This window comes from Marmota flaviventris, chromosome 12 (genome assembly GCF_047511675.1).
Source record: "Marmota flaviventris isolate mMarFla1 chromosome 12, mMarFla1.hap1, whole genome shotgun sequence".
Taxonomy (NCBI): Eukaryota; Metazoa; Chordata; class Mammalia; order Rodentia; family Sciuridae; genus Marmota; species Marmota flaviventris.
In genome coordinates this window covers 17,295,231-17,320,916 of record NC_092509.1, presented here as the reverse complement: position 1 = coordinate 17,320,916, position 25,686 = coordinate 17,295,231, and the positions used below count along the sequence as shown (strand labels likewise).

Here is a 25,686-nt window from a genome sequence, read left to right as displayed (position 1 = left end):
CAGAAAACTTGGACGGCTCTAGAAGTTTGTCTTTTTGAGTATATGGGCCAAAGTTTGTGGCCCCCTGAAGACCTGTTAAAAGGCTCACAAAGGGCTATTAAGTCTATTCAAATGGAAAATCCGCCTGAGGCTAAGTTAATTCCTTTTCCCTTAAGCCGTTTAAAAACAAAGACGCTAAGGGCCAAACCGAAGGTTAGGAATGTGACTTTAAACTTGCAAGACCAGACTAGCCTGCAGGGAGATTCTAGGGACAAATATCATAGAGGACAAGCCTCCGAGATCCTAGAAAGCCCTCCAGAAGAGGTAGAGGATCTTCCTGCAGAGGAAAATCCGGAAGAGATTCCTAGAGGGGCACAGAGTTCTTCTCAGCCACATGGTTTAGAAACCCAAATTCAAAATGGCGATAATACAGAGTCTAACCATGGCTCGCAGTCTGAGGGAGAAAAATCAAACATTAAAATTCAGGACTTACAGAGAAATCTTAACAGGCTGCGTTTAACACCGCCTGCCCAGGCTATTCAAATTCGGCCAGTGCCTGCTAAAAGGACAAAATTTAACAGGTACGCTGGATTAACAATGACTTTTCTTACCCCAGTCCAGCGAGGTATTGAAAAAGCACAGGAAAATGGGGAAGATACTAACGGTTTTCACCTTTTTCCAGTTTTTGAACAAGTTAATGAACAAGATCAGAGAGTTAGAGTTCATACTGTAATCCCATTTAAAACCATTAAGGAACTAAAAAGTGCATGTGAGACGTATGGTCCAAATTCCCCTTTTGTACAGAGCCTGATAGAAAATATTTGCTCACAACCCCTTCCTCCTAGCGATTGGATTTCTTTAGCCAGATCTTGTCTGAGTGGGGGAAATTTCTTACTTTGGAGGACTTATTGGACTAATTTTTGTACTGAACAGACAAAAAAAAAAACAAAAGACAGGATATAAAAACACCAATAGAGATGTTTCTAGGGACCGGTGATTTCGCTAATTTAAAAAGACAGTTAAATTATGATTTTGTAATATACAATCAAATAACTGATTGTGCAAAACGTACTTGGAGACAGATCATCTCCAAGAACCAATCCAATTTAGTTCTTACCAAAATCAGGCAAGGTGCAAGTAAACCTTACTCAGATTCCATAGCCCGATTGTATCAGGCTGCAAACAGGTCAATCGGGGACTCAGGAGCGAGTGAGTTCATTGTTAGGCAATTGGCATTTAAAAATGCAAATAAATACTGTCAGGATATTCTCAGGCCGCACCATAAAAAGGAAACAATCTCTGAGTTTATTAGCCTATGTTCTGACATAGACTCTACTCATTTACAGACAGTAGCCCTAACCACGGCACTAAAGGAAACTTTGAGTCCACAGGATTTAAGACAAAAACCCCACAAAAAATGTTACATTTGCGGGAGAAATAATCATTTTGCGCGGGAGTGTCGCATGCGCAATTTTAAGTTCAGGGCTCCATCTACTGGCGATAATAAATATTGCAGGGCTCAGCCCCATGTGGTAGATCCAGATGCCGTGGATGAGCCCGCCTTCTTGTCATCATTTCCGCCTAGCCGGAACACAAACTTCCAGTCGGCCCGCCCCTGGGCCGAGAATGAGAAAGTAGGTGATGGTCGCGCAATGTGACGTCATCGCGCCGACCATAGGGGCTGCCATCTTTAATTTTACCGGAGCGAAACAAACAGTTTCCGTACAAACCCCTAATGATTTTCAAGGCTTTTAAGAGATATTAATTGGCTAAGGCCATCCTTAAAACTAACTACTTCTGAGTTAAGTCCTTTATTTCAGATATTACAAGGAAATCCCTCTCCAACCTCTCCACGTCAGCTGACCTTAAAGGCTAGAATGGCTTTAAGGAGAGTTGAACACCAATTAAAAATGCACAGCTTACTAAAGTTGATCCTAAAGAAATAGTGTATTTGTTAATATTTCCAACTGAACATACCCCAACAGGAGCCATATGGCAAAGATTGGGAGTTATTAAGTGGATTTATTTATCCCACTCTCCTCAAAAAACATTAATTCCTTTTCATGATTCTATAGCTCAATTAGTAATTAAGGGCAGAACTAGGATTTTACAATTAATTGGATCTGAGCCTGATATCATAATTATTCCATTTTTCCATTCCGCAGACTAATTGACTTTTTCAAACTTCTAGCTCGTGGCAGATAGCCTTTGCTGATTTTCCTGGCCAGATAGATAGCCATTATCCTCGTGATAAGATTATACAATTTACATCATTAACATCACTTATTTTTCCAAAGATTGTATGTGCACATCCTATAGATGAAGATTTATTGGTGTTCACGGATGGTTCTAACTCAGGTAAAACAGGTTTTTATAGTCATATTCACACAGAGGTAATACAAACTTCTTATACTTCTGCCCAAAGAGCAGAGCTTCAAGCTCTGATTTGTGCCTTAAATTACTTTTCTAATGAGCCTATTAATATTTATTCTGACAGCTTATATACAGTCAGAGTTACTAAAAATATTGAAACTTCAGTTATTGGGTATACTTCATCACAGGAGTTATTTAAATTATTTCATAATTTACAAAAGGCAGTGCTAATGCGAAAGTACCCATGTTTCATAGGACACATACGTGCCCATACTAATCTTCCTGGACCTCTAGTCTCAGGTAATGACAAAATTGATAAGTTAGTAGCTTTTTGTCAACAGATGTCTTCATATGACTCTGCACTAGCTTCCCATTCCTTGCATCATCAAAATGCTTCTAGCTTACATAAAAAATTTAATATTACTAGAGAACAAGCTCGTCAGATTGTAAGCCAATGCCCTAAGTGTGTTATTCACACTCCATCTCTGCCATCAGGAGTAAATCCCCATGGATTAAAACCAAATCAAATATGACAAATGGATGTAACTCATATTCCTCAATTTGGTAAGCAGTGTTATGTGCATGTCATAGTAGACACTTATTCTAGATTTATTTTTGCCGCAGCACGTACTAAAGAAAATACTCAACATGTAATTTCTCATTGCCTAACAGCTTTTTCTGTTTTAGGGTGACCTATGCAGATTAAAACAGATAATGCTCCAGCTTATGTAAGCTCTTCTTTTCAACAATTTTGCCAAGAGTTTAAAATTAATCATAAAACAGAAATTCCTTATAACACTCAAGGCCAAGCCATTGTGGAATGAGCTCATTTATCTATTAAGCTTCAATTACAAAAATTAAAGGGGAAAAATAGGTTTATGACTCCCCAAAATAGCCTTAATCATGCCTTGTTTGTTTTAAATTTTTTAAACTGTGACGCAGAAGGTCACACTGCTGCTGAGAGGCAAATGTCTCCCTCAGTAACAGGCCCTTTAGGCAGAGTTTTGTGGAAAGATTTACAGACTGGTCAGTGGAAAGGCCCGGACCCGGTGATGATGTGGGGCAGAGGTCATGCTTGTATCTTCCCAGAAGGCGCTTTCCGTCCTATTTGGGTACCTGAACATGCTATCAGACATGGAAGAGATAGAACCCAGATTCAAGCGACTGAGGATCGACCCGGAGGAGCCCCTATCCAGAAGGAGGAGATATCGAAAAAGGATGAAAAAAGACCAGATTGACCCAGTCAAAAAGCTGATTTCATGGGAAGACGTGAAGAAGCTAACAACCCAGGTTTCCCGAATACTTCGACACCTAGGAGAGAACAGGACCCCAGTGATGATGGTAGCAACAGTAATTGCCCTGCTGGGCTGTCAGGTAAAGGGGGATCAAATAAACACTTACTGGACATATTTCCCAGATCCACCCCTGGTACACCCAGCTGTGTGGACTGGAGAATCTATTCCAGTATTTACTAATGACTCATTCATGATGGGAGGATTTACAGATACTCATATTACTCCCAATCATGTGACTAGATTTAATTATTCTGGCTACAGTGCCCAATTACCTTTGTGTTGGTCACACGATAAACATGCTGGCTGTCTGAAAGTATCATTCGAAGAAAAGACAGCAATTGGTAGACCTAGACTGACAAATAATTCTATTTATGGGGACTTAAGACCTTATACTAGATCAGTAATTAAGATGGGACTTTCCCATAACAAGCCAGTCATTTCTACAAAACCTCCACGGATGCCCCACTGTCCAAATAGTTCTACAATTGAGATTGGCACCTTTCCTAGATGGATGGATTATGTAAATACCTTTCCTGTACAACATAAGGTGTCTAAAGATAGTGGGTATATTTTAGACTGGTCTCCAAAAATTGATAAGAGACAATTACAAAGAAATTCTTCTATGACTCCTGCAGGATTTGTTAGTAATATTTTAACTTATAGTGAAGGTGGTGTTCAAAAAGATGTTTGGCGTTTAGTTGCTGCCTCAGAATTCTTACATTTTACAGACAAACCTTTACCAAAATTTGTTGGCAAGAACTGTAAAGAGGGATCTTGCTATGGCTTACGAGCCTGTGTCCAATATCCTTATGTTTTAATTATTGAAAATGTAAAAGTTAAATGGATAGATGACAGATATATTGTTACTTGTAATAAATGTAACCTAACCAATTGTATTACTAGGTATAATGGAAGAAAAGGAGTGCTGATACTACATCAGCCCTCTTTCGTTTTATTGCCTGCTAATATTTCAGAGCCATGGTATGCTGATACTGGTTTACAAGTCTTGCAGCAAATTCATGCCCAGTTAGCAAGGCCTAAACGTGCTATTGGAGTTATAATTGTTGGTGTTTTGGCGCTAGTCTCCTTTATTGCCTCAACTGTCTCTGCGTCTCTGACATTGTCTCAGAATATTCAGCATGCAAAATTTCTTAATAATTTAGCTCAAAATACTTCCAAGGCTCTGCATAATCAAGTAAATATTGATGAAAGGATTGAGACTAAATTAAACGCCTTAGAGGCGACTATTATAGACATAGGTAATGAACTTTCAGCCTTAAAATTTAAGGAAAGGCTTAAATGTCATGCTAATTATAAGTATGTTTGTGTTACAGCTGCCAAGTACAATGCTTCTCTCTGGGATTGGGAGAAAGTTAAAAACCATTTGTTAGGTATTTGGCAAAATAGTAATAATAGCTTGGATATTCTGGAACTTCATCACCATATCCAAGACATTGAAAATAATAGAGCTAATTTTTCAGATCCTTCTTTTTGGCAAACCAAATACTGAAGGAGTTAAATGGATTCAACCCTGGAAATATTCTTAAACACTCGGCCTGGTACATTATTGGATTATTCTCTTTGCTGTTAATTCTCTTTTGTGTTGTAATTATAGGATGGCGAGTCTTCGGAACAAGAATACAAAAACTCCAAAGAGTGAACCGCCGCCTCATTTTTAAGAATAGAAAGGGGGAATATGTGGGGAGCCATTCTGACACGTGACTGGGCGGCTCCTGTTAAGGGTCTGAGGCGTTCTGGCTGTGTTGGAACTTTTTCAGCCCTTTCCTGATGAGAGAACCCGTCCGTGTGGGGGTGTGACTGACCACTGACCCCGGGGGCCAATCACTGACCCTGACCTTGGAGTGCGGCCCCCCCTCAACCTTTATTGGATGGAATTATCCCCTGAATTTCTTGTTCCCCAATAAAAGGCTACTCTCTGGCATGCTCTCTCTCTCTCTCTCCTGCTAGCCCTGAGTAATCCTTGCTGCCCTGCTGGGCGGTTACAGGAGGGAACCAGAGAGGGGAGCCGTCTCGGACCTGGCAATAGAAATAAGGTAACTGAGTCTGTGTGTTTTATTTCGATCTCTTCTAGCTAACTTTTATGCCAAGAACCTCATTAATGAAACCAATGCGCAGGCCGCATGGTGGAGTTTCTCACCAGTTTTTTTTAATTTGCATTTCCCCAAGACTAGGTGATGCTGAACATATTTTCATATACTTTGACAATTTGTGGATTTTTTTTTTTTTGAGAAATGTCTGTTCAAGTCCTTTGTCTATACTTGGTTTGTTGTTGTTGAATCTTAGTTCTTTATGTATTATGGATATAAATCCCTTATCATATGTGGGTTTTGCAAATATTTTCTCCCATTCTGTAGTGTCTTTTCACTCTGTTCATAATGTCCTTTAGTACAAAAATTTTAAATATTGATGTAGTCCAATTTGTCTAATTTGCTTTAGTTGGCATTGCTTTTGGTATCATATTCAATAAATCATTGCCAAATCCAGTGTAATGAAGAATTCCACCCATGTGTTCTCCTAGAATTTTTAAGTCTTATATTTAAGTCTTTAACCCTTTTAGAGTGGTTTTTTCTTCCCTATACCCTCATGGTACTGGGGATTGTACACTGGGCCTCTACCACTGAGGTGCATACCCAGACCTTTTTATTTTATTTTGAAACAAATTCTCCCTAAGTTGCTTGAGCTGGTTTCAAACTTGCCATCCTCCAGCTCAGCTTCCTGAGTAGCTGACATTAGCATGCATCACTATGCCCAACTGTTTTTTATATTTTATTAATGCAGGAATTCACTAATTGCCCAAGCTGGCCTTGGGATTGCTATCCTCCTGCCTTAATCCCCCAAATAGCTGGGATTACAGGTGTGTACCACCACACTCAGCTTCAGTTGTATTTTTGTGTTGTCCTATGAGGAAGAGTCCAACTTCATTCTTCTGCCTGTACATATCAGGTTTTTCCAAAACTTGGAGAGACTCTCCATCTCCTGTCTATTCTTGGTCTCCTTGTTGAGGTCATCTGACAGTGTGTGGAAGGTTTTATTTTGGGGTTCTATATTTTGTTCCCTTGGTGTATACATCTGCATGTAGGACAGTACCACAATGTCTATTACCATTGCTTTGTAGAATTTTTTAAGAATCAGAACATGTGAGTTCTCCAAAACTGTTCTTCTGTTTCAAGATTGTTTTGTCTGTTTGGGGGTCCCATGAGATACCATATAAATTTCAGGATTTTTTTTTTCATATTTGTGCAATAAAAGAAAAAAAGATCTCATGGGATTTTGATAGATGTTGCACTGAATCTGTAGATCTCCCCAGGTTTACAGACTTCCAATCTGGGAACACTGGGTGGCTTCCCTCCTCCCTGCCTCTCTTGCCTCCTGTTTTTGTATTTGATTTATTTTTATTCATGTTTTGTAGTTTTCAGTATTTTTCCTTCTTGGATTATTCCTAAGTATACATTCTTTTTGATGCTAATATAAATAGGATTGTTTTCTTAATTTCCTTTTTGGATTGGTCATTATTAGTATATAAAAATAATGCTGAATTTCTCATATTGAGTTTGTATCCTACAACTTTGCAGAAATCATTAGTTAACTCTGTGTGTGCGTGTGTGTGTATGTGTGTGTGTGATCTTTAGGATCTATGAAAAGAAATTTTACTTCATCCTCCCACTTTTGATCTCTATTTGCTTTTTGTTTAATTGCTCTGCCTATGTCTCCAGCTGCATATTAAACCAGAAAGGGAGGAGTGGGCTTTCTTACCTTTCTTCTGATCTTAAATGTAAAATTTTCCATCTATCAACATTACAATTTAGCTGGGGATTTTCCCATATCTGACCTTTATTAAGTTGAGGTAGTTCCTCAGTTTTTAAAATGTTGGGATTACTGATTAAATCTCCTTGTTAATTACAGGTTTATTAAAATTTACTATTTCCTAATGATTGTCTTCAGTTTTGCATTTCTAAAAATTTTTCCATTTCATCTGTTAACCAACTTGTTGGATACACTTGTTTATAGTATTCCATTATACTCATTTTTATTTCTATAGAACAGAAGCAATGTTCCCATCTTCATTTGATTTTAATAATCTAAGTCATTCTCAATGTAGCTAAATGTACTTTTCATTAACCTTTTCAAAGAACCAACTGGTTTCATTCATTTTACTGAGGATTGAATCCAGGGTTTTGTGTATACTAGGTAAGCACTCCACCACTGAGCTACATCCCCAGTCCTTCTTATTTTCTTTTTTATTGGCTCGTTTTAGTTATACATAATATTAGGGTTCACTGTGACATAATTAGACAAGAACAGAATATAATTTACTCCAATTCAGTCCCTAATACTTTTCCTTTCCCTTCTCTCTTCCCTCCTCCTGTTCCCTTTCCTTTCTTCTAGTGATCTTTCTTTTATTTTTTTTAATTAGTGCATTATAAATATACATAAAGGTGAAATTCACTGTGATATATTCTTTTTAAAATATTTATTATTTTAGTTGTATTTGAACAATACCTTTATTTATTTATTTTTATAATATTTATTTATTTAGTTGTAGTTGGAAACAATACCTTTATTTCACTTATTTATTTTTTTATGTGGTGCTGAGGATCAAACGCAGGGTCTCACACGTGCGAGGTGAGGGCTCTACCGCTGAGCCACAACCCCAGCCCCCCTTTATTTTTATGTGGTGCTGAAGATTGAACCCAGGGCCTTGCACATGCTAGGCAAGCACTCCACAATCCCAGCCCCTACTGTGATATATTCTTGAGACAGGGTGTCACCAAGTTCCCCAGAGGGCATCCCTGTCTTGTTCCAGTTTTTAGAGGTAATGCTTTCAATTTTTCTCCATTTAGAGTGATGTTGGCCTGGGGCTTAGCATAGATAGCCTTTACGATGTTGAGATATGTTCCTGTTATCCCTAGTTTTTCTAGCATTTTGAACATGAAGGAATGCTGTATTTTATCAAATGCTGTCTCGGCATCTATTGAGATGATCATATGATTTTTATCTTTGGGTGTATTGATGTGATGAATTACATTTATTGATTTCCGTATGTTGAACCAACCTTGCATCCCTGGGATAACCCCACTTGGTTGTGGTGTGCTTTTTTTTTTTTTTTTTTATATGTTTTTGTATTCGATTTACCAGAATTTTATTGAGAATTTTTGCATCTATATTCATTAGAGATATTGGTCTTAAGTTTACTTTCTTTGATGTATCCTTGTCTGGTATTGGAGTCAGGGTGATATTGGCCTCATAGAGGGTGTTTGGAAGTATTCCCTCTTTTTCTATCTTATGAAATAGCTTGAGAAGTACTGGTGTTAGTTCTTTGAAGATCTTGTAGAACTCAGTTGTGTATCCATCTGGTCCTGGGCTTTTCTTGGTTGATAGGCTTCTGATGGCATCCTCTATTTTCTTGCTTGATATTGATCTGTTTAAATCGTGTATATCATCCTGATTTGGGCATATCATATGCCTCTAGAAATTTGTCAATGCCTTCAATATTTTCTATTTTATTGGAGTACAAATTTTCAAAATAATTTCTAATTATCTTCTGTATTTCTGTAGTATCCGTCGTAATATTTTCTTTTTCTTCAAGGAAATTAGTAATCTGAGTTTTCTTTCTCCTTCTCTTTGTTAGCATGGCTAATGGTTTATCAATTTTATTTATGTTTTCAAAGAACCAACTTTTTTATCAATTTTTTCAATTGCTTCTTTTGTTTCAATTTCATTGATTTCAGCTCTGATTTTAATTATTCCCTGTCCCCTACTGCTTTTGGGGTTGATTTGTTCTTCTTTTTCTAGGGCTTTGAGATGTAATATTAGGTCATTTATTTGTTGATTTTTCCTTCTTTGAAGGAATGAACTGCATGCAATGAACTTTCCTCTTAGAACTGCCTTCATAGAGTCCCAGAGATTTCGATGTTATATCAGTGTTCTCATTTACCTCAAAGAATTTTTTTAATATTTATTTATTTATTAGTTGTAGATGGACAGCATGCCTTTATTTCACTTATTTATTTTTTATGTGGTGCTGAGGATCAAACCCAGTGCCTCACGCTACCACTTGAGCCACATCTCCAGCCCTCTAAAAATCTTTTAATTTCCTCCTTGATGTCTTTTGCAACCCATTGTTCATCCAATAGCATATTATTTAGTCTCCAGGTGTTGGAGTGGATTTTATTTCTTATTTTATCATTGATTTCTTATTTCATTCCATTGTGGCCTGATAGAATGTAGGGTAATATCTCAACTTTTTTGTATTTACTAAGATTTGCTTTGTGGCATAATATATGGTCTATTTTAGAGAAGGATCCATGTGCTGCTAAGAAAGTGTATTTGCTCATTGATGGATAATATACTCTATATATGTCAGTTAAGTCTAAGTTATTTATTGTATTATTGAGTTCTATAGTTTCTTTGTTTAGCTTTTGTTTGGAAGATCTATCTAGTGGTGAAAGAGGTCTGTTAAAGTCACCCAGAATTATTGTGGTCTATCTGACTCTTGAACTTGAGAAGAGTTTGACTGATGAACATAGATGCTCCATTGTTTGGGGCATATACATTTATAACTGTTCTGTCTTTTTGATGTATGGTTCCCTTAAGCAGTATGAACTGTCTTTATCCCTTTTGATTCACTTTGGCTTGAAGTTTACTTTATTTGATATGAAAATGGAAACCCCGGCTTGCTTATGTAGACCATGTGAATGTTATAAATAAACAAATAAATAGATAGATAAATAAATTCCAACCTTTCACCGTCAGTCTGTGGGCATCTTTTCCTATGAATCTCTTAAAGGCAGCATATTGTTGGGTCTTTTTAAAAAATCCAATCAGCCTATGTCTTTTGGTTGGTAAGTTTAGGCCACTAACATTTAGGGTTATTACTGAGACATGATTTGTATTACCGGTCATTTTTATTTTTGGTATTTAGCTTGACTTGGTTTCTCCTTTGGTTGGCTTTTCCTTTATTGTAGTTCTTCCCTTTGCAGAATTTCATTGTTGTTTTTCATTTCCTCCTTGTGGAATAGTTTGTCAAAAAAGTTCTGTAGTGCAGGATTTCTTGCTATAAATTCTTTTAGCTTTTGTTTATCATGGAAGGTATTTATTTCATCATCAAATTTGAAGCTTAATTTTGCTGGATATAACATTCTTGGTTGGCATCCATTTTCTTTAAGAGTTTGGTATATGTTGTTCCAGGATCTCCTGGCTTTGAGAGCCTGGGTTGAAAAATCTGCTGAGATCTAAATTAAGTCTTCCCTTTTACATAATCTGATTTTTATCTCTTACAGCCTTTAAAATTCTATCCTTATTCTGTATGCTAGGCATTTTCATTATAATATGTCTTGGTGTAAATCTGTTATAATCATAGGCCTCTTGTATTTAATTTTCCAATTCATTCTTCATGCTTGGAAAATTTTCTGATATTATTTCATTGAAGAGATTATGCATTCCCTTGGTTTAAAATTTCTGAATCTTCCTCTATCCCAATAAATCTTAAATTTGGTCTTTTGATGGTATCCCATAATTCTTGGATGTTCTGTTCATGGTTTCTTACCATCTTCACTGTGAGGTCAACTTTATTTTCAAGATTGTATATTTTGTCTTGTCTGAGGTCCCGTCTTCTAAGTGACCTAGTCTGTTGGTGATGCTATCATTTTGTTGAGGATTGAACCCAGCACCTCACAAGTGCTAGATGAGCACTCTACTGCTGAGCCATAAACCCCAGCCTCTAGGAGTTTTTTAATTGGCTTATTATTTCTTTGTTTTGAGGGTTTCTGGGTTTTTTTCCCCAGAATCTCTTTCTTGAAGCAATCTCTTGCAACTTATATTTGCTCTCTTACCTCTGTGTGATTGATGGTCACCTGAATTTGTTCTCTTATCTCTTTGTTGAAGTGCCTGTATCTGCTCAGATTGTTCTTTAATTCCCCAATCATTTTGTTTATTCTGAACTCCTTCTCTGACATTTCACCTACTTTGCTATCTATGGATTCTCTTGTTGTAGAATCTTGCTTCATTTGGGGCACTTTCCTCCCTTGTTTTCTCATGATGTCCATGTGTGTCTTCCTCTCTTAACAGTGTAGATCTGAGGTATTACAGCTTCTGCCCTATTGTCTTACAGTGTCCCTACAGGTTACCAATAACCCACTTTTAAGGGAGACATCAATATTACAGCACTGAATGTACCCAATGTGCAGCCATGTATCAGTTAGTTTCTATTTTTACATTTAGTTTTGTCAGTAAGGGAGACATCAATATTACAGCACTGAATGTACCAAATGTGCAGCCATATATCAGTTAGTTTCTATTTTTACATTTAGTTTTGTCAGTAACATCAATATTACTGCACTGAATGTACCCAATGTGCAGCCATATATCAGTTAGTTTCTATTTTTACATTTAGTTTTGTCAGTATAATCAGAAATGATGAGTTCAGATATCTTCTATCATATAGTCAATAGGTTTGCATAAAGGTTCACAGCTTCTGATGGTGGGGGGTTGGCTGAGATGCTTTTAAGGTAGAATGTGAGAATATGGAGGTATTAGATTATATGACTAGTGAGAGGGTAATACTAAGAAGGTGGCTGTTAATAGGAAAAACAAGAGATAGGCAACCCATGTAAGACTCTCTGTTACCTCAGTAAGAGGATAACTGTTAGCAACCCTAGTAGAGAAACCTTTTGGTGCAGCCAGGTCCACAGGGACCTTGATGACATCGTACCAGGTCATTATTATTGTCCCTAGATATAAGTGTCACTATCCCAGTTTGGTGGCCATGGCAGCCTCAAGCCTATATATACCCTAATATTGGGCTGTAGAGCCATGCTTTGGTGAATAAGGAACCCCAGGGGTGGTGGCTCTCCTGGAACTCCAGGCTGCGGTGGATGGCGTGGGGCAGGTAGTCCCACGCAGTTGCTTTTGAAATTCCTTATCCTTAGCTTCTGAAAGTACTAATCCTTAGATGTCTGGTCCCAAATGGGGAAAAAACAAGTAAAGAAAGCAGTGGCCCTTTAATTTCCTTATAGTTTAGCTAATGGGGGTTTACAATAATGGCAACTCATCCATTCATCATCAGAAGCAGCTACTGGCAATGAGAACATAGATGTCACTTGAATCTGATTATTTCTTAATATAACCTTTCCTAGCAGTTATCATTATGCTTCCAACATATAATACAACAATATAAACATAAATATGCAGAAAAATCTGAATTATATTACAAAAAAAAAACATAGAAGATACACAGGGGTACTTGAAAGGGTACTAGGAGGCATGACTTGCTGAGCCAGGCAGCATCTGTTCCTTAACCACATACAAAGTCAGTGGTAATGATAATAGTGTTTTGTAGCCAAAACGTATTTTTCCCTTTAATATTCCAGCATGCTTGTTACATTTTACAGTTTAGAGGGTTTTGAGCTTACACATACCTCTCTATTTTCCCCATTTAATATTAAGTGAAAATAGGGTCCAAAGAGGTAGCTTGGTGATGGTATGGTGGCATTTTTGTTATTTTCTTGAACATGTCACACTGGATTGCTATATAACCTTAAGCACTTTACTCCTCAAAATGTATTTTTGCTTTAAAAACAGAAAAGGTCATACCTTTTTTCCTTTGACCAAATCTACAGTGACTTGTAACAAATAGCAAAGTAAATCAAAACTATTTTCTTCTGAAGGTTTATTTTGGATAAAATAGTTGAAGACAGATTACAATGATATATTATACAAAGACTAGAAAAAAAATTTTCCTTCTTTTTTTTTTTTAATATTTATTTTTTAGTTATCGGCGGACACAACATCTTTGTATGTGGTGCTGAGGATCGAACCCGGGCCGCACGCATGCCAGGTGAGCGCGCTACCGCTTGAGCCACATCTCCAGCCCCATTAGAAAATAATTTGAGAGAGAATTTTAAACATAGGGTTCTAACACTCATAAGTGGATATGCCTTCTATCCTGCAGGGGAGGGCTGGTAGCCTCTGTCTACGCCCAACAAGTAGAGTGCTTCTTCACAAAAAGGGCTCTTCAGGTGTGATGATCCAAATCTCCCTCTTGCAAAAGTGTTTTCTCCATCAAAACAACCAAGTAACACCAATACTTCTACTTCTGCAAATCTTCCCTAGCAGTATGTTGAAAGTCTACTATCTATTAAGTCAGCTACAAGGGATGGCTTTATCAAGTTTTTACTTTATTAGTCCATACTTTGTTTCTTTGTGATTTTGTTGTTGAAAACTTGACATCTGAAGCTTGTATGGTGACTCTGAAGCAAACACTCCGTTAAATGCAGAAACACCATCTACTCAAAATTATAGTATCATGAAGTGATTAAAATTTCCCACACCTATATATGGTTATCCAGTTTTCAGGAAAGAAAGAACTTTAGTTACTTCCACTGTCTTTTCAGTTACTAGATCATGATTCCAATTTCATGAAACCAAACCAAGAATTAAACAGTAAAATTCTAGGCAAACCATGTCAACTGAAAAGGATGCTATCTCCTGTCCTTTTTACCAGCTTTCCTCTTTCCAGAGAGTAAGTGCTTAGGCTTCATATCAAACACATGTCTATCTGCCTCCCCTTTCTTTCCCAAGCGATTCATCTTCTTCTGAGCATTCTTCATCATAGTCTTGGCTTTCTTCACCATCTATAGAGATGACGACAAAAAAGTTAATTAATGAAACCCAAATAAGTCTCCACCAAGTGCTAAAAAAAGAAACAGGTTTTCTCTATAAAGAGATCCTAATAAGTCGAATCCACTCAGGTTCACCACAGTATCTGTAGCAACTCAATAAATGAAAACCATATCTAGTATAATTTTTGTACCTGGAAGAACTGGGACATAAGGTATAACTGTTATAAGTCCTTATAAACAACACTGAAAGTGGGGCTCAGGAGAATGTACTACTCACATCTGACTGACAAGGGGGCTATGCCAATATTAACACCCAAATTTCCAGATGGAAACAGCACGATGGAATGAAAAATTCAGGCTTCCCTAATGTAAGCTGCTTGCCAGTATACATATAGACTTTCTCCTGTATATGAATTTTCAAGATATGAAACCAAACATTTTTGTGTTTTTCAAAAAGACATTTCATCAAAGAGATTGTGGACATTCAATGTGCCTTTGTCAAGAAACTAGAAATGATGATAGTGACCCAAGTTATCACTTTGAACAGAAAACATTCCCATAATAAAATGAAAAGAAACACGATCATCTCATGATCATCCAAAACAGTTCCCTCCAGGTTGGTTCCTCCATGTGGGCTTGTTGGGATTGAGGCCCCTGATGCTAATTTCCCAGCACTGCTCTGAATAGCTGGGACCTAAGCTCGGACTGCTGGTGTACTATGAGATCATGCTTCTGAAGGAAAGGAAAAGGAAAGGGAAGGAGGGGAAAGGGAAAGGAAAGGAAAGAATTAAAGAATGGTCCACTAAGGGCGACTGCCAGGGGCATCCAATTGTTTGTTCCATGGCTTAAGCTCATCTATAAAGGATGTCAATAAACTAAGGAATGGAGTGCACAGCTAAATTCCTGCCTGTAACTCCTGCTCCTCCAAATAACTGTTGGTGTTTTCCCTGAGCCCTCAAGTAACAAATACTATTTTTTTTTTTTTTTTTTTTACTATTACATATGAGGCTCTCATTATTACATATCACAGAGACTAACCTTGACATCCCGAAGACCAGAAACATCACGTGGAGGTCGAGAGCAGCTCCTACTCCGTGCTACAGAAGAGGGAGGAACAGATTCTTCCCGCTTTCTCTTCCTAGTGACACTCCGAGATTTTCTTGCCTGGACTGCATAGTGGGCCTGAAATGCACAGAAAACAAACTGTGGTGCTCTAGATCCCAGCCTTGCTTTCAGGGCCAGTGATAATCAAAATTAGTCTAACAAAACGAATGGACAGTAAGGAGTTTTAAGCTAAAGATCTTTTAAGATATACATAATTAATTTCACATAATTACTGGTGAAATATTCTTAATATAAGCTGCTTGATGCTACAAAGCTGATTTTAGTTCCATTTAAAAAGTTAACTCAGAACCTCCCCTTCAAAACTGAACCTCAGATTTAGCATCACAACTGATTATTTCATACATTAAAAAATTACCTCTCCCTTACCCCACCATTCTGGGGTTATCCATCTGAACACAAACTGACAACCAACACACGGAATGTTCAACCCTGAGGTTCAAGCAAAGGCATGTAGTCTGCCTAAGAGGATGTGTTCTGCAGTCAGACCTTAGTCAAGTCACGGCTCTGCCTCATGCTGGGCATGGGACTTTAAACAAGTCCCTTAACCTTGTTCACCCACAATTACCTGGTCTATAAGATAAGGATAGTGAAACTACCTGGAAAGGCATGTAAGCATTAAGCCTGGCACTGAAGAAGCAACCAAATGTCAGAAGCTATAGACAAATATTAGAAAAATTCTCCAAGCAAGCACATGTGAAGCTAATAGCACTCACACACTGGTGATTGAATCTAAATTATCCTACTACTTTTGGAAAAACAGAACACAATGTTCTCTTTTGAGTTTGGTAATTCCACTTCTTGGATCATTTTTGAGAAAACGATCTAGTAACATGAAAAGGATCTTTTATATGAAGATGTATAAGCTCCAGTATAATTCATCACAGCAAAAAAAAATCAGAATTATTAACAGATATGTAAGATGCTTTCTAGTCTTTGAGATCCCAGGAAGATAAATTCTGAGGTGACAACAAATGAATTTTTGAACTCAAAACAATCCAAAAGAGCTAAAATAAAAATACATTGTTACTCAACTTAAAATGTGAGAAACTGACTCTAAAATGGGGGGAGGGGGGATACCACAGCGAGATGTAGAATATGTGGACTACAATCATAAATATATATTTTAAAAAGAAAGACTGAAAAACCCTCCACTGAAGCCTACTTTATGAGGCTGGGGCTCAGTGCCTGATGCACTGAGTTCGATCCCCAGCACCACATTAAAAAAAAAAAAAAAAAGTAAACAAACAAAAAAAAAAAGAGAGAGAGAGAACCTACTTTATTTTTGTATGATATAACTACTAGGTAAGGACTGTTTTTGTTTTTAGTTTAATATTTTCCAAATTTCCCATCAATATGAAAGAGGTAGATAAGCAAAAGCATTGGGTTCATCTGACTTACCTGATGTTAATTAAAACTGAATTTTATGTAACACACAGGCAAACCTTACCCATCCTCAAGGATGAGTTTTAATTAAGGACAAGGGAACATGTGAGATCTTAAATTCTACTTGAATTGTTAGCAGTAAGAGCCGAGTTCTGAGAATGTCACCTTTCTGTACCACTAACACGAACTATGAAATAAGTCCCTAAGAATTCCCCAAGAGGGAATTGGAACAGTGTGGCTATCTCTTTAATTGCTAATCCATCACCTCAAACCAGACCCTACAGCAATAAATCTGCTCACCAGAAACACAGAATGTTCCTATTTCTTCTCCCTGTAATTCTAGCATAAACTTTGTGTTTCACAAGTTTCCAAGATCTTGGTTTTCTTTATTTAAACAAAGTTGAAGCTAGCCCCATGAATACAGTCACATGCAACATAACAACACTTTAGTCAATGATGGATCACATAAAAGAGTGGTCCCACAAATTATAATGGAAGCCAGGTGTGGTGGCACATGCCTATAATCCAGGGAGCTGTGAGGCTAAGGCAGGAGGATTGCAATTTTGAGGGCAGACTCAGTAGGTAAGTGAGCCCCTAAGCAACTTAGTGAGACTGTCTCAAAAGAATGGGGATGTTGTTTAGTGATAACACAGTTGCCACAACGTCATACCACTACATGTTACTTAGATTTGTGGTCATGCTGGTATAAACAACCTATTATGCTGCCAGTCACATAAGTGTAGCACATACAATTATATACAGTACATAACACTTGAAAATAATAAAAGACATGTTACTGGCTTTCGTATTTTACTATTTTTATCATTTTTTTAGAGGGCACTCCTACTTATTAAAAAAAGTTTGCTGTGGAATGGCATGCTGCTATGCTGGCAGCAGCCTCACAGAGCTCATGTGTACTGCATATCTTTATCGCATCATTTTCTCTTGTGCTTGACTTAATTTTGTTCACTGGCCCTAGAAGCAACAGGCTACAACCTCTATATATAGACACACGCTGATGCACTGCTGACCAATCACATAATGACGGATTTATTGGAACTCATCCAAGTGATTAAGCAGGGCAAGACTACACATAAAACCATCCCTGCACACTTACATTGTCTTTATCATCCATGTCAACACCAAGACTACGCATCTCATTTTCCAAAACTGTCCGCTGAACCTGAAAAGTTAAAAAAAAAAAAAAAAAAAAGTTTTTAAGTAAAACTGGTCAGATGAAATGTTTAAAAAGAAATTAAAAAAAAAAAAAAAAAAGGAAAACACATCTACTACTATGGTACACATTACTGGTTCATAATTCCTACACTCCTTGTTATTCCTAAATGACTAGAACAGTAAGATGAAGCAGCTATAGAGCAACAGAGATGAAGGAGAGTCTTTGCTATAACTAGGGTATTTCAGGTCTCAGGAAGCAAACTGTCTGATCTTTTGCCCTCCTTTCTCTGGTTCCTTTTTCCTCTGAAGGAAGCTATTTCTCTTTCTCAAGGCAGGTCAAACTAAAAATAAATTCCAGTCTTCCCCTGCCTTTCTGTCCTGAAGTTAGTTATCAAGAAATCATGTACCTCAGCCAGGTGTGGTAGTACATACCTATAATCCCAGTGGTTTAGGAGGCTAAGGCAGGAGGATTGGAGTTCAAAACCAACCTCAGCAACTTAGTGAGGCCCCATGCAACTCAACAAGACCCTGTCTCTAAATAAAATATAAATAAGGTCTGAGGAAGTGGCTCAAGAGCATGCCTGAGTTCAACCCCCAGTTCCAAACAAAATTTAAAAAAAGGAAAAAGAAAAAATTATCTACCTCATTTGAAAGATGATCATAAAGATCCCTGGGGAGAAGGAATGCTACAACACAAGACAAGAAGAATCTAAAAAATAGCCTTGCTGGGCTTCCCTGTTCAGTCTACCCCATGAAAATCCAGAAGGCCAAGGTTTGAAAACCTTTTAGAAGGTTGAACATGTGGAAGCCTGCAGTAGTGTGGACAAGAACCCATTCAAGTGCAGGGGAGGATGGTACAGCCCAACAACAAGGAGACTCCTGTGCTTGGGACATTTCCAGATCTCATCCTACTTATCTCTTCATCTGTGTCCTTTAAAATGTACTTTATAATAAGTAGGTCAATGAGTGTACTTGGTAAGTGTAGTGTTTTCCTGAGTTCAGTGACGCACATTGCAAATTAACCAAATTAACCAAAGACAGAATCTTGGTAACCCCAATTTACAGCTGCCAAGTCAAAAGTTGCAGAGGCCTGGACTTGAACTAGTATCTAAAGCAGGGGCAGGGCTGGGGATGTGGCTCAAGCGGTAGCGCGCTCGCCTGGCATGCGTGCGGCCCGGGTTCGATTCTCAGAACCACATACAAACAAAGATGTGTTGGCCGATAACTTAAAAATAAATATTAAAAAAATTCTCTCTCTCTTTCTCTCTCACTCTCTTTAAAAAAAATAAATAAATAAATAAAGCAGGGGCAATCCATGAGACTGAGTCTTCAACATATGGGTTCTGATGCTATCTCCAAGTAGACAGTATCAGAAGTGACTTCAATTAGAGCATGCCCCGCTGCTATATGCTGCAGAACTGACTGCTTGCTTATTGACTGAATGGAACCTCTCCCTCACCGCCTCCCACCCCCACACACATATTCTGGGAATCACATAAGTGATCTATGTTGTGGGTGAACAATCGGATAAGACAAACTGAGCTTGTATTTTCTCTATATCTACAGATCATGCCTTTTACAATGACCTGTAACACATTTCTGTTAGAAGGTGTATTTTTTACTCGGGATTACTTGCATGTTTTTGGATACTTCAATTAAATCCCATGAAAACTAACATTTACATTTCTCTGTTAAGATACAAGGCATACTGTCCTTTCATTCTTCATAAAAACCCAGGGGAGGGCTGGGGCTGTAGCTCAGTGGTAGAGCGCTCTCCTTGCACGTATGAGACCCTGGTTTCGATCCTCAGCACCACATAAAAATAAACAAATGAAATAAAGGTGTTGTGTCCAGCTACAACTAAAACATAAAATATTTAAGAAAAAAAAAAAAAAACCCAGGGGATAAGAGAAGGACTGTCATGGTATAGATGAGATAGTAAAGTGGATGATAGTAATACACACTGAGACAGATTCAGTGTGCCAACATCTTTCCTCCCAGAAATCAATGAGTACCACCAGGAAAAATTAAAATATCCTAGTTATGTCAAGAACCATTCATTTATCACATTTTAAAGCATGAATATCTTCTGAGAAGTTTTTATAATGTCAAATTGTTTTTCTTCCTCTCCTATTATATTTTAGCTGCCTGCCAGTTGTCTTCTTTCTTTGGGAGTTGGTGCTCCCTTACCTCATTTCCTATGGTCCAGGAGGGTTATTATAGAACCCAGCCATGGCCATAATGCTTGGGTGTGCCCACGGCCTGGGAGGCCAGAGGCAAAGCTGAGAAATGGGAAGGATTTTGACATTGCCTGACCCATTCATGTCTAAAGTACAACTCTGCCCACCCTAACCAGTTACAGGAGCCAGAAATCACCTTTTGAGTTTAAGTAAGATTTGAGTTAGGTTTCTGTAAGCTGTAAAAGGTAATAAGAGTCCTTGCAAATATAGAAAATTTAAAAAAAAAAAAAAATGTTAATTGATGGCTTTAAAACTGTAAGTTACAATTTTAACTTGGTACAACTACTACAAAATGATTGTATTTACAATTGTGCTGAATTTAAAAATGAAAGGGCACTGTAATCAAAATATAATAGATCAACAGAAACCGCCTTGCAAGTCAATATACACCAACACATCTAAGTATGTGTAACTTTATGGTCACAAATGACTTGAAACCTTGTCTTTAGTAATGACTTACATAAGAATCCAATACATAAAAAACAGGTTGTCCCTTTTAGGAATGACACAAAACTTGCCTTCTTAGCAGTTCGAGGCATCCTGGGTCCCTGTGTATCCTTTTCCTTTGATTGTAGGATTTTCAGCTTCTTTTTTTCTCTAATTTGTTTTGCTAGCTGTCTGATTTCCATCATTTCCTCATCTTCACTTTCAGATTCACTATCATACTCCCCCGCAGCTGTTCTTAGCTCTTCTTCTTTTTCTAACTCTTCCAATTTCTTCAAAAATAGAGTAGTCACAATTAAACAAAATCAACAACAAAAAACTCCTAAGTAGGTGTGGTAACATGATCCAGTCACAGTTGAGTCCTGATCATGTACAGAACTTATCTCACAGAAAACAGGTTCTGTGAACAAAACGGAGACGACATGGACACTCAGGGTTCACATCCAGCACTGTTCTACGCCACTGCCCTTTCTCCAAGACAACTTCAAGTCTAAAAATGTGCAGAGACCACTTCCCTCATTCCCCAACATTCCCAGCAAAGACAGGTAATAGATTTGTATAATATCCAATTTATCCATTCTAATATCATTCTAAATATAATCTATGAAGTTGTTAAGAAAAAATAAAAATTTAAAAAATACATGCATGTATATTTTACTCTAACAAACCAATCTGAACAGAAGCTTAACAGACAGGGGAAAAGGAAAGAGGCTGGGAAAGGATGGGACAGGCCAGATTGGCCAATCTGTCTTGGAAACTGGAAATGAAACAAGAGAAGATGAACACACAAGACACAGAGGGAAAACTTACGGGCACCACATGATTGCTCATATATGGGAATGAGAACACAGCATGGAAAGGGGAAGAGGTTGGAAAAACAGGGAGATAATGGAAGAGGAAGAAAGGATGAAAATTAGATGATAGAAGACAAGGGTAACAAGTAAGTGAACAGTAGGAATGGAGCGAAGGTGGCTGACATTCAGGTTCATTCTTTGGGCACTCTAACCAGCTCAACTTCTATAGTGGAAATGAGTTTGAGATGGAGGACGTGAAGAGCTTACAGAAAATGAAACTTAACAAGTAAATGAAAAAAGGAATTGAGTAGTAGAAAAATACAGAAAGCAAAGATTTTGTAAAGTATTTTTCCCAAAGAGTCTTGAAAAACAAGATATGAACTAAAGGAAGACATAAGGATAAACAAAGCTTTTGTTTTTCAAAAAGACAAGAAAATTGTGGACATTTATGTGCTAAGAAAAAGCAAGTAGGGAGGAGATACTGAGAAGAAAAATGCTGGTTATGGAGCAAAACTCTAAAGAACCACAGATCAAGAAGAGGCTGAGCATTCTCCAGAGTTAAATCAGAGTCTCTCAGATTAGAAGAATAGCTGAGACAGGGACAGAAAACAGGAGATAAGAAGAGTTCACACCCCATGGAATTGCGATTTTCTTGATAATGTGACGCCACCTGCTGGACAGAAAGAAATACAGGCAGGAGAAATATAGCCCCAAAGCCTGACAGAATGCAGGTCAGTAACATGATTCACAGTGCTGCACCAATGTTAGCCAGACTGACAGCCCCTTACAGCACAGGGGGAAGAGCTCAGGACTTCTCCAGGATCAGGGAGGGCAGAGGAGGCAATGCCATCAGGGATGGAGGGGTGGTGATGCCTTAGAGAGAAAGGAGGGGGTGGTGAAGGACAGGGGCAGAGGGATATACATGAAGAGAACAAAAGGAACAAAAATCAGCAAAATGTGCTTGTATCTTCCAACAGTCACACTAAAAAGGAAATATCAATAATTTTAAAAGTGACAGACCTTCATGATGGCAGGATCAATATAATCAGCTACATTATGGCCTTCCCAGATCTCTGGTATCTTATCATATTTTTCAGATGAATTCATTAAATCCCAGTATTCTAAAGTTAAAAAAAAAAAGTTAAGTTTATGATAGTTTCTAATATCTTAAAGTACATTATGCCCCAAATGAGTTATAACTTATACCAAGTCTCATCACTTCATAAATATAACAGAACACTTGTTGAATACTGTGTAAGTCACTACTAACAAGATCAACCCTGACCAGGCTGGGGATGTGGCTCAAGCAGTAGCGCGCTCGCCTGGCATGCGTGGGGTGTTGGGTTCAATCCTCAGCACCGTGTAAAAAAAACAAAATAAAGATGTTGTGTCCACTGAAAACTAAAAAATATTTATTTTTTAAAAAAATAATTCTCTCTCTTTAAAAAAAAAAAGGCAACCCTGAGCAACAACTGTTCAAGCTAGAAAAATACTGTCTCATCTGAAAACAGAACATGACCTGGAAAGAAATCTCAGAGCCCTGTAAGTATATAATTTAGTTTTCAATAAATTAAATTGAAAAATAAAAAGGAAAAAAAACCTGACAAATATGCTTGGCGACTTCCACTCTTTTAAGTCTTGTCTTTTTTTCCTCAAATACCTCATATATAATCAGCATTTAAAATAACTATTACACTGTAGCCCTTACTTTGAAGATCCAAAATATAATCATCTCCCATTTCCAGCTCAAGATCCCGTTCCTGCAATGGAAAAAAAAAAAATTACCTAGTAAGCCCAAAATCACCTTGTTGCAATGTCCTCTACATCTTTCAGTACCTCTGGGGTTCAACTTCTATTTCAGGTAGGAAAGCTACAGCTGGACACTATGATGATTACATATCTTATATAGTTTGTTTGCTGCAATCTACCATCAACTAAAGAGCTCCAAGAGAGCAGAGATTTTTGTTCAAAATTCACTGCTGTGTCCTGGAATCTAAAAGGGTGGGGTCCTGGGTGTGCTCAGCTTGTGTCCCATTCTCCAAGCCTCCTTCAAGACTTTAATATTTCACATGTTCAAGGCCACAAGCCTATCACTGTGCATATTCTGCTCCCTCTCCATAAAACTAGCCCGAGTTATAGCAACATACCCTTTTCTTCTTGGGCTCCCCAATTTCCATTCTCCTCTTGCGTGCCACTACTCCTTCTGGGATGAAAGGGGGCCTCTCCTGAGAAGACATTATTAAAAATATTTATGTGAAGCATCTTGCTGAATGAGAAAGAAACCTTAAAAAAAAAGAAAAACAAGGAGCAAATTCTCTGTCTGCAGAGAAACTATAAAAACCATACCCATATCAATTCAAATAAACCATAAAGGTAGAGAAGGAGGAGGGTAAGCACTAGGGAGTAATATTGGCCAAATTATATTGTTACATTGTGTGCATGTACTAAAACGTAACAACAAATCCCAGCATTATGTACAACTATAATGTACCAATAAAAAATTTGGAGAAAAAAATATTCGGGGGGCGGGGCATGGGTTTCAAGGTCAGTTTGAGCAAGGAGGCCAGGAGGATTCCACAAACTGGTCCTAATGTTTATTTAGGGAAAAAAAATCAAAATTATTAAGAAAAATTATGTAAGAAAGTAAAGCAGAAGAAATAACATGAATTAATGAATAAGAAACTTAACACATAAATCCAAGTATGTGTTAGGAATTCAACAGAAAAATATCAATAATCAGTTCTGAGATAAATGACTATTAACTGAAAAGAGAGCTAGCTAGGTAAGTAGTACTTGCACCCCCCTTAGAACAAAAAAATCCAAGACAGTGAAGAAATGTAGCCAAAAAAGAGGTGAATTAAACAAACAAACAAACAAGGGAATATGGAAGAAAAAGAGTTTTTTAGATGGCAGGCCTTCCTATGTATGACAGAAAATGCAGCAGCCATAAAGGAAACATTATACGTTAATAGTTGAAAAACACGTAATTCCCTGAGGTTAAAAAAGAAAAACGCCAAAACATGAAAAGTGTGTAACAGAGAGGAAAAAATATTCATAGAACTTATGAGAAGAATTGGATTTTTTTAAAAAATCACCATGAAGATGATTACAAATCAACCTGAAGATGATAACCTAAGGCAGTCAATAAGGAAAACAAAAAGAAAAAAAAGCTCAACTGCATTCATCATTGAAGAAACATTTAACAATAAGAAAACCATCTTTATATTCTTAAGATGACCAATTAATACCCAACATGATATCCCAACTGTTAGTGCAATATAAACTAGACAAGCATTTTTGATGGTAGCATTTTCAATTTCACACCTTAAAATTAACAGATTTCCAAAACACTCTAATTCTATGTATAAAGGTGTGCAGTGTTTATAGTGGCAAGAAAGTGAAAATTTAAAAAGAAAACATGTCCAACTGCTTAAAATTAAAAAAAAAAAAAAACAACTACTCTATCAAAAACGTTCCTGAGCCAGGCGCAGTGGCACACACCTGTAATCCCAGTGGTTCAGGAGGCTGACACAGGAGGATCAAGAGTTCAAAGTCAGCCTCAGCAAAAGCAAGGCACAAAGCAACTCAGTGAGTCTCTGTCTCTAAATAAAATACAAAATAGGGCTGAGGATGTGGCTCAGTGGTCAAGTGCCCCTGAGTTCACTCCCTGGTACCAAAACAAACAAAACCACATTCCTAGAAGGATAAACAAGACTGATAAGTTAAAAGTAACTCCATCTGAGAAGCTGGTTTTACATGGCGCTTTACCTTCTTTGCCTCCCCAATTCTTTACCATGTATATGAGTAACTTTATTATGAATGAGAAACAAGCTTAATCATGAAGTCCATTTGTGCTTGTGTGTAACTAGATCAGCCACCTTGGTGAAAGGCTGTGACCAGCACCAACATCACAATATCTCAAAGGTTCCCTCAAAAGGCCACCTTACCTTATCATCTCTCTTGTTAGGCACAGCTAAATGCAACCTGTTCAGCACATCATTCACTTTGTTTCCTTTCATTTTTGTTTCCACTCGGTGTGCCAAAAGCCTGTCACAAGCCTAACAAAGTACGAAAACAAAGCAGAGTCACAAAGACATACGAACCCTATGCCTTACACTGAAGGAAGAATCAAGAATCAAACCCCCACTCACTGATAGATTAGATTGGAACTTCTAAGCATTTTCTCTCAATAGTTATCTATGCTGGTGCAGGTCACTCTCTACAAAGAAGAGGGCCA

At 37.6% G+C, this 25,686-nt stretch overlaps 1 protein-coding gene across 2 annotated transcripts in view; it reads right to left on the bottom strand.

Moving 5' to 3' along the window:
- Window positions 1-13,318: 13,318 nt before the first annotated feature.
- The window catches only part of Gtpbp4 (GTP binding protein 4), a 28,075-nt gene continuing 15,707 nt past the window's right edge, over window positions 13,319-25,686 (bottom strand). For both annotated transcript variants that reach the window (XM_027948027.2, XM_071619874.1), the window contains 8 exons: window positions 25,397-25,507; window positions 23,597-23,674; window positions 23,158-23,209; window positions 22,470-22,570; window positions 20,730-20,927; window positions 17,913-17,978; window positions 15,326-15,469; window positions 13,319-14,299 (listed from right to left, as the gene is read on the bottom strand). In XM_027948027.2, the coding sequence (XP_027803828.2) occupies window positions 14,147-14,299; window positions 15,326-15,469; window positions 17,913-17,978; window positions 20,730-20,927; window positions 22,470-22,570; window positions 23,158-23,209; window positions 23,597-23,674; window positions 25,397-25,507 (903 nt within the window). In that variant the 3' untranslated portion in view covers window positions 13,319-14,146. The remainder of the gene's footprint in view (window positions 14,300-15,325; window positions 15,470-17,912; window positions 17,979-20,729; window positions 20,928-22,469; window positions 22,571-23,157; window positions 23,210-23,596; window positions 23,675-25,396; window positions 25,508-25,686) is intronic.